Source organism: Budorcas taxicolor, chromosome 2, assembly GCF_023091745.1.
Source record: "Budorcas taxicolor isolate Tak-1 chromosome 2, Takin1.1, whole genome shotgun sequence".
In the NCBI taxonomy this organism is placed as follows: domain Eukaryota; kingdom Metazoa; phylum Chordata; class Mammalia; order Artiodactyla; family Bovidae; genus Budorcas; species Budorcas taxicolor.
The window spans coordinates 157,867,017-157,877,122 of record NC_068911.1 but is presented as its reverse complement, the minus strand read 5'-3'; the positions used below and the strand labels follow the sequence as shown (position 1 = coordinate 157,877,122).

The window sequence follows — 10,106 nt, the reverse complement described above, 5'->3', positions numbered from 1 at the left end:
AGTCACATTTGAATTGGCAGAACTGTTCCCATGACAGACCAGAGACCTGTTATTCAAGGAAAAATAAATGAAGGTTTCCCTAAAGCCTAAGGAGAGACGTCCCATAGTAACTAACACAAGAATGGCTGTAGCAATCTCAGACAATGGTGCCAAGGTGCGTGAACAGGTAGGAACAAAGTGTGCTCCAGAGTAGCTGGCCTACAAATGTGTGTTGGCCTGAGAGCACTGCTGCTTCCTAAAGGGATTTTCTTATTATGTTTGGTAAGCAGATGACGTGTAACAGATGTATAATTGAAGTAGGGTGACACTTCCACAGCATAAATTCTACAGGTTTCAGGACAGGTTCTACAAATTTCATTGGTGATTAATTGTTGCTTAATTATGATTCTGCAAAGGTAGATCCCATAAACAGACATCCAGGGAAATTTTACAACTGGTGAAATTCTTAAGCCAAAAAATAAACAGCCACACATAACAAACCTACACACCATGAATTAAAATGGCGACATGTTAGGCCTTCCGAAAGCACCAGAGCAGGAAAGCTTATTCAAACAGAAACTCTTCATCCTTCTCTTCAGGCAGGAGATCAGCAGGCTCCATCACCTCTCCGGCTGCCCTCCGCTGCTCCAAGTCCTTATCAGACTTTTCCTTGAGAATCTTCTTCTTCTCCTGTATTTTCCTTAACCTGTAGAACTCCTCTCGCTCTCTCTCATCCAGCTCTGTGATGATATAAGCAAGGGTACGTTCAATCCGGGCAATGATGACATGTTCAATAGCATTTACACGCCTGTTGGTTATCTTAATAGCTTCATCCAAAGTAACAAAGGAAGTCTGCAGTGAAGCCAGCTCCACCAGTAGTTCCACTGCTTTGGCATAATTCCTCTTCAGTTTAGCCAACTGTTCCCCACCTCCGGCTAAACCAGTCAGTTCATAACTGTCAGTTCCTTCATGATAATGTTCAAATTCTGGCAATGTAACACCGGCTACATTATCTTTCTTTGCTCTGATCTTCACTTGGGCCTTATTTACATTTTGGATAACTGTGGTGCTGAAGTCCCCTGCTGTGAACTTGGCCTCAGCAAGTGAAAAGGCAGCTTCTCTCATCACTTCACCCATCAACATTTTAGTCTCTATTATCTTCTTAAGGATCTGTCGAAATCGAAGAGTTAAGGCATCAGATTTTTCCTTCAGGAGGTTTCGACCTGTCTGTGCTCCTTTCAGCCGAGCCTTCATGATGGTCTGTGCCATTCGCGAGGGAAAGATTTCAATTCGGTCTTTGCCCGACATTCTGACGATGACTGTTCGGCTCGGGTCCCTGGCCAGGCAACCGTGGCTGCAACAACCCAGCCACTGAGTCTTTCTCTACCGGAGTCAGCTGGTGTGTCACCTGACCCTCTCCCGTTGCTAAGAGCTATGATTCCTTTCTAAGCAAAACATTTGTCTTTAACTGTGAAGGTCCTTTTAAACCCTTCTTGACAACAATGTGACTTGTGCCTGTTTGCGCCATGAGAAATACAACCTTGAGGATGCCACCTCTGGTTTTTGTCTCTTCCTTTCAGCAAGAATAAGCTAATCAATTAAATTTTTGTTTTTCTTGATCAAAAAAATATTGATTGATTCACCAGAGATGTACTTCACTACGCAGTTTTGTTGAAACAGTCCATAAGAGAAAGAAACCATGCCACTGCTTAAACAAATTCATAGTAGAGAAACATTGGGGATGAGGAGAAATAGAAGGAATGTGTAAACTGCCCACATTTCAGTTCAATTTTTCTTTTTCAGCGGCTTGCGCAAGGCTTTCACACCTGCGAGTTCATCTATCATTGTCGAGTTCACATGTACAGATACCATTTTCACTTGAGTCCCGAGCACTCTTTCTGCATATAACGTAAGTTTTGCTTGTAGGTATCATTTTCATCACTGCTTTTATATCAATACTTTAATTAGTTGTAGGTATTGATTCATCTTTGAGAATTGTGGCACAGTGAAAATAAACAGTACCTAGCAATAGTGCAAATTATCAAATGTAAACAATTGAATAAGGATTACTGAGAAAATGTGTTAACTTAAACTTTCCCCTGGTATCTGAGACTACGTTAAGTGAGATTTAGTAGTCAAAGCAATCCTTGTAGCACATGCTCAGTTATTAAAACTGGAACTATTAAAAATGTAAGCAGACATCTGCTTATGTCACAATTAATTTCACATTCCAATGTTATTAAGTGTATGTGAAAAAATTTTTTTTGTTGTGTTTTCTTCTGTCAAGAACATCTGGAAAAGAATCTGCCTGCAATGCAGGAGACCCAGGTTCCATTCCTGGGTCAGGGAGATACCCTGGAGAAGGGAAAGGCTACCCACTCCAGTATTCTTGGGCTTCCCTGGTGGTTTAGCTGGTAAAGAATTTGCCTGCGATCCAGGAGATCTGGATTCAGTTCCTGGGTTGGGAAGAACCCCTGGAGAAGGGAACAGTTACCTACTCCAATATTGTGGCCTAGAAAATTCCATGCGCAGAGGAGCTTGGCAGGCTATATAGTTCATGGGGTCGCAAAGAGTCAGACATGACTGAGCAAATTTCACTTTCACATCTATCAATAACAAAGCTCTTGCAAACTCTTGTTTGAGCATCTAGAATAGTCATAGGCCAGAATTTTTTTTTTTTAAGTAGCACTGCTGTAGGGCAATTGTTATTTGTGGACATTAAATGAATTGATGAAGGGGAGAAAACTAAGTGGAATATAAATTTAAAACATTTCTGGAGGATTCCCTGGCGGCCCAGTGGTCGGGACTCTGAATTTTCACTGCTGAGGGCCCACGTTCAATCCCTGGTTGGAAAAGTAAGATCCTGCTAGCCACATAGTACGGCCAAAGGAAAAAAAAATAAAATAAAATATTTCTTAGCATATATATCAGCTTGGGCTCCTTGATTAAAATGGACTAAACAGTAGAAGACTAGTAATTTAAACACAAAGACAAAGTCAAAAATAGGTTGTATCAGGGTCCCATCGAAACAGGAAATTCGTAGCTCTGAGTTGCTTCTATTGGCCTTCACCTCACGTTTGCAAGATGGCGACACCAGGTGAGAGCCCTCCCTCCTCTTTCGACACATACAAAGCAAGAAGGAGGGGACAAATCTCTCTCCTTATAAACCCCTCATTGTACCAGAGCAGAGTCCAAGCAAAGGTCCCCTTATATCTCCTCGATAATAACTGGATCAGTAGGATGAGAATACTCCAGTCAGTTTAGGCCAATCATGACTCATCTCTTCTGTCTGTAAACATATGTCCATAAATACTAGTACAATAAGGAAGCTTTAGCATCAAAGAAGGATGGAGTTTGCTAAACAGCTTTCAATGTGGGCAGTGAAGTGTGTCTCCTACAGTAGAAAGCAAGTTTTCAAATATTTTGTTTTTCTCTTTCTGTTTAGTCATTCAGTCATGTTCAGCTCTTTACCATCCCATGAACTGCACCCACCAGGCTCCTCTGTGCATGAGATTTCCCAGGGAAGAATACTGGAATGGGTTGCCATTTCCTTCTCCAAAATATTTCGTAGATGCCGCAGACATAAAACTGCATCAAGTATGCAGAAAAAAGCAGAATAGCTTCAGTTGGAAAGAGTGTGGGCAGAGATTCTCCACACACTTCTTTTCCCCTTAGTCACTCCAAAGATACCTCTGCCCAACTCTTAAGCACAGCTTGAAGAACACTGTCCTAGGAACTGAATGATTTCATAGAGAATTAAATGGAAACTACACCATAACTAAAAGGGACTCATCCCCGAAATACAAAGATGCTTAACTTATAAATTGGTGGTGGTGATGGTGGTTTACTAAGTCATGTCCAACTCTTGCTACCCCATAGACTATAGCCCACCAGGCTCCTCTGTCCATGGGATTCTCCAGGCAATAACGCTGGAGTAGATTGTCATTTCCTTCTCCAGGGGATCTTCCCGACCTAGGAATCAAACCCAGGTCTCCTGCATTGCAGGCAGATTCTTTACCAACTGAGCTATGAAGGAAGCTTAGTATAAATGATAAAAAGATAAAACAAATTCCTTAGTAGCATTTCTTAACAGGTTATAAAGAGCTAGTATCATCTTTGAGATGATCTTTATCTCTTTCCATAAGGCATAATGTTTTATTATCTTTGCTTTACTGTGCTTCGCAGATCCCCCCTTTTTTACAAATTGAAGATATGTGGCAACCCTGCGTGGAGCAAGTCTGTCAAAGTCATTTGCTCACTTTGTGTCTCTGTGTTACATTTTGGTAACTTTCACAATATTCCAACTTTTTCATTATTATTATATTTATTATGGTGGTCAGTGATCTTTGATGTTACTCTTATGACTTGAGAAGGGCTCAGATGATGTTTAGAATTTTTAGCAGTAAAGTGTTATTTTAATAAATATAAAAAGTCAGTTTTTTCATATACTAGCAACATATAGCTAAAAAAAATTTTTTAGTTTGTTTAAATAATGAAGTTTTTAATCCATGAATATAACATTTTCATTTTCATTCTGGTCAAAACATTTTTTTTTTAACATATGTAATCAGTTTCAGAGATCTGGTCCTTAGCATGATTTTTATGATACCCATAGAGAAACCCAATGCCCTACTCACAGTCACTGTAATTCAGAATCCTTCCCTCCTTTCCTCCCTTCCTTTCTTCCTTTTATTTCGCTCTCTCACCTCTCCTTTATAATGAAATATTTTTTAATTAAAGTATGTACATTGTTTTTTCAACATAATGCTACTGCACATTCATGTGACTTGCTTTATTGTGATATTCAGACCGCTTTATTGCAGTGGTCTGGAACCAGACCTGCAATACCTCCAAGATATGACTGTATTTTGGGAAAAAAAGTAGTTTCAGACTTCACTGTCAAAAGAATATAAGCATTACTGTTTAATTCAAGAATAACAGAAGAATATTTGTCTGGAAGACTGGTCTCTGCAATTAAAAACCAGTATAAGTCTACACATATTTGGAGGCAGGGCAAATTTTATTATCTGAAGCTGACATCACAGACTAGAATATTCAGATTCAGACTCTAAGAACAAATTTGACCTGAATCATGAATAATCCAATATGGATGATCCTCTTCCTAATTCTTTGAGCTCTTCTCTTTTTATTACCTTGTTAGACATGCATAGACAAGCAATTTTTTAAAAATTACAAACTAATTGAATGAGTAGGTATTTTCACAGTAAGACCTACTCAATCAGCTGTGACAGCAATGACTTGCAGATGAGCATTCACATGTGAGTCGATATTATTTTGGAGACTCTTTCTACTGTCAGGACAGTGACTTGAGTGGTAGCAAAAATGATGGAGGGAGATAATGAATCAAGTATCAGTCTTCTATGTGGCGTTGTCATCATTTTTCCCAGAAGTATACTCTAAGACAAAGATCTAAGTGTATATAGTTAATTTTGAAGTTCCAGGGCACACAGTGAGTTTGGGGAAGGCAAACAAAGAAAGGCAGGCAGTCGGGAATGGGCTATTACTAAGCCAACATATACAAGAGCTTCTTTCCTGGTGGCTAAGACAGTAGAGAATCTGCCTGCACTGCAGGAGACCCCAGTTCGACTCCTGGGTTGGGAAGATCCCCTGGAGAAGGGAACGGCTACCCACTCTGGTATTCTTGCCAGAGAATTCCATATACAGAGAAGCCTGGTGGGCTATACTCCATGGGGTCACAAACAGTCAGACACATGCAATAGGCCAGGAGAGCTTACTCACAGGGAAATTTGAGGAAACACATGTTTCAGAATTACTCTGCGGGAGTAGCCAGAGGTGTCGAGTTTTTATACATCATTTCCTGGGAGTCATTGGTTGAAAACTGACGGGTGGGGAATAGGAGTGGGTGGTGTTAATCCCCCCGAATTTCCACCTATTCCAATTGTGGGCTAGTAGCCTTCTATGGTTTGAGGGAAAGCCCTCACACTTAGAGAAGCAAATTTTAGCTACAGGGGTTTGGTTGAAGGATGCTGAAATGCAGTGAAATCTGAGTCAATGGGGATCTGAGTCAAAGATCTGAGTCACTGTGTCCAAGAGATTGGACAAATTCAAGGGCTACTCCTTTGCAGGACCACTGGTTTATTATGCTGAGATAGGAAGAACGTGGTGGATGATCCACAACGTGACAAGGAAATCTGATTGAGGGACAGGCACATGGGGCTAAACACACATGACACATCTCCCAGGAAACTCATAGAAATCCTCAATGGCATTCCTTGAGAGGAGGAATAGGATTTATAGAGGTCATGTGCAGCCTCCTAGTACCATGATCTGAATATACTAGAAATATGACTTTATTTATAGCCACGGAAGAATGATACCTAGAAATATTTACATGGTAAAAGATGGCTTGGGGTTATAATCTCCAGAATCTGTAAACTATGGAGAGAAAGGAATGAAGAAGCTAGGTACGAACATCTGCAAAATCTACAGCAACATTAGATTTATTGGCTAACTGAAAATCAAAGTATATGACAGTGGCCCTAGGATTTACTTGGCTTTTCAGCAAATATTAAATTTGGCTTACCTAATGGGCATGACATAAAATTAAATTAAGTCATTAAATTTAACAATTTCAATTGACATTCTGTTAGGTTCACCCATGTGAAAAGAGGTTGTTTTGAGGGATATAAGAATGGTATTTTATGACTTTTTCAAATGAGGCAATAAAGCCCATGGGTTTAACCACATCTGACACATAAACCACTCATAGGCAGGAAAAATAAAAACAAAGGTTCTTCACTTGGATGAAAAGAAAAAGGCTTCCTAATCACAGAACAATCCAATTTAAATGGAAAAATAAATTTAAAAAGAAAACAGAACAGAATTTTCTAGCAATATCTTCAACATAGCCTTGAAACACTGCCTCCTGTTATTCTTTTTTCCTTTCCTCTGCTTCAATAGATCAGCTGATAGCTAAAATTGGCCTATCAACCCCCCTGGTTTGACTCCTCTCTGACCCAGTTCAGGCTCCCAGAGTGGGAGGGACAGAAGCAAAGCTAGCACTCGGCATTTGTTTACTTCTTTGTGTCTCAGCACAAACGATGAGACCACTAGAAAGAGTCCGGGGAATAATGTTTCTTTGTTTTGATGTAGCTTGCACACCTGCGGGGTCAGAGCAGGCATTGTTTTGTGGTTTTCTCATATGCCAGACCAGATGAGAAAGCAATTCTTGTTATTGCTTTGTGATTCAATCTACCAAGCTATTCTTATTCCCACAAAATATGGGTAGAAATGTGTACGCAACTAAGTGCATACTTCAGAACTCTAGGCAGTTATCAATTTTTTTTTCTCTTTTACATTTTCTAGCAGATGTTGATTAGGCAAAATTCTGGACTGAAATGTTAATCCAGTTGCTATGAGATCCTATCAGTAAGTGCTGGTTTCACCATTATGCTCTGAAAAATTGCTTCTCTGAAAAAATCCTTCAGAGAATTTTAATGCATTTTCCACCATTCTACAGGATGGTTTTTTTGCCCCTAACTTCTCTCTTTGTGGTTGGCCAAATAGAAAATTTTTTAGGCTGTAACAAATCGATCTGGAGAAATGCTATTAAAACATTAATTGAAAAAAATTGTTAATGTATTCATTTAATGATGCATTGCATATTTTGAACAGTTCACTGGTATATATAAGCACAAAATTTACTACCCCAAATTATTGCAATTTATATTGGCGCTCACTAGACATAAACCAATTATAGTTAATATGCTGAAGGCATTAGTGATAAACAAGGGGCCAGTATTATGTATTTCTGTGAATGATGACCTAGAGTTGCTCAAGGCCATTGTGGTTGTGACCTAGAGTAGACTGTGGGAAATACACAAGCAGAATACTCCCAGTCTTATCAGCAATCGAAAATTGAATTTGGCCTACCTACTAGACTTGACAGTGGGTAAGAAATCCTCCTGCAATGCAGGAGACACCAGGCCCTGGGTTATTCCCTGGGTCGGGAAGATTCCCTGGAGAAGGAAATGGCAACCCACTCCAGTATTCTTGCCTGGGAAACCTCATGGACAGAGGAGCCTGGAGGGCTACAGTCCATAGGGTCGAAAAGAGTCTGACACAATTGAAGCAACTGATCATAGGCACAAACACATGCCAGAGTTGAGATATAGTCTTATCCACTCCTAAATTCTGAACATTTCCATAGTAGGTTCAATTTCTCTGCTGTAAATTGCTTGTCTCTTGGGGGCCATTGAGAATTAACAGTTGTCACATTTTGGGGCAGTTTGGGAAAAACACCAGGAACAACAGTCTCCCATAATCTAACGCTGACTGCTAACATTCATCCTGAGCATTTCTCAAACAATGAAACATCTATTTCGCTTGTACCACTGTTGGTAATCTCGGGCCTCAGGGATTTCTAGATCTCACAGATGTGACAGAAATCAGCTATCAACAGCTTTAGAAATCAAAATGTTCCTTTATATGGGTAGAATTTCCTATTGTATATTTCTGTACTTTCTATGGACTTTTTAAAAGAGAAGTAGCAACTATTTGCAAACAATTATTTGATTTTGTTAAGGATATTTAATACATACGACACTCTACTTTGTTGGGAATTACTCAGTCTTTAAACATTTAAGAACAAATCTGGGCTTCCCTAGTGACTCACCAGTAAAAATCTGCCTGTGATGCAGGATGTGCTGGAGATGTGGGTTCAATCCCTGGGTCAGGAAGATCCCATGGAGAAGGAAATGGCAATCCACTCCAGTATTCTTCCCCGGAAAATTCCATGGACAAAGGAGCCTGGCAGTCTATAGTCTATGGGGTCACAAAGAGTCACACACGACTTAGCAACTGAACAACAACAATAAGGACAAATCCATGAAACACAGCTTAGAATAGCAGCAGGCTTGGAATCAGCCAGAACAACGTTTAAATCTAGGCTCTCCCACTTAAGAGTTTCCTACCCTTAGACAAGATATTTAAACTTACCTTTCAGTTTTTAATCTGTTTTTAACACTTAGTAGGTCTAGGCTTGTCGTGCATGTGCTCCGTCACTCAGTCATGTTCGACTCTTTGTGACCCTATGGACTGTATCAGGCCAGGCTCCTCTGTCCATGGGATTTCCCAGGAAAGAATACTGGAGTGGGTTGCCATTTCCTTCTCCAGGGGATCTTCCCAACCCAGGGACTGAACCCAAGTCTTCTGCATTGGCAAGTGGATTCTTCAACACTGAGCCATCACGGAAGCCCATACTAGATCTAAGAGAATGTTTAAATAACACATGAAAGCATCTAGTGTACTGAAAGCATAAAGTCCACACAATGTAAAGAGTGACATGAATCTAAATGGGGAATGTGTCTACTGACAGCTACCATTTCTGCACTGGAGGAGAGGATGGCCACAGGGCAGGTGCCCCAGTTAGGAAAGGCAGGACCTACGGCATCATCCACACTGCAGAATGAGAAAAGAGGGAGGTAAACTGCTCTGCAGAATTGAGTCTAGAAAGAAAGAGGGAAGAGTGTCCTTTATGAGCCTGAGATGTTAATTTCATATAAAAATGATCTGAGGGTAAAGCTGGAGAAGAGTCAGAGGATGCCAAAGGTTGGGAACCAACAAGATAGAAAAAAGAGGGTCTTTGGATGAATAAAGGTCACAGAATCAGCAATAGGCTATGGCATAACAGGTGGAGCAACTGAGATTAATGATCTTCCTGTGCCAAAGTTCAGCTTCTAGACTTTAGAAATGGTGATGTCTGATACCCAGTTTCAATGGTTGTTGCCTTTATAATGGTATGCTCTACAACTTACCACCCTCTAGTATTCAGTAAAGTCTTATTAACCACTAATTTCATGCTGGTCTTTTAGGTAGCTTTCAGGATTAAAGAGAGGAGGTTATGATGATGTTGGAACAGGGAGAGGGGTCAGGAGAAAACTGGATCAAAAGGAAAATTCAGCCATGAGCTGGCCAGCTGCTGCCAAGGAACCCAAGAGCAGCTAGGATCAAAAGCTCAGTGTGATATGGACACCTTATCTTTGACAAAGGAGGCAAGAATATACAATGGAGTAAAGACAATCTCTTTAACAAGTGGTGCTGGGAAAACTGGTCAACCACTTGTCAAAGAATGAAACTAGATCACT

At 40.3% G+C, this 10,106-nt stretch overlaps 1 protein-coding gene across 1 annotated transcript; it reads right to left on the bottom strand.

Annotated features, from left to right (window-relative positions):
• Positions 1–543: 543 nt before the first annotated feature.
• LOC128043334 (V-type proton ATPase subunit D-like) lies at positions 544–1,348 on the bottom strand. The gene has a single exon (XM_052635666.1). The coding sequence runs from the start codon at positions 1,285–1,287 to the stop codon at positions 544–546; it is 744 nt and encodes a 247-aa protein (XP_052491626.1). The 5' UTR covers positions 1,288–1,348.
• Between the last annotated feature and the right edge of the window lie 8,758 nt (positions 1,349–10,106).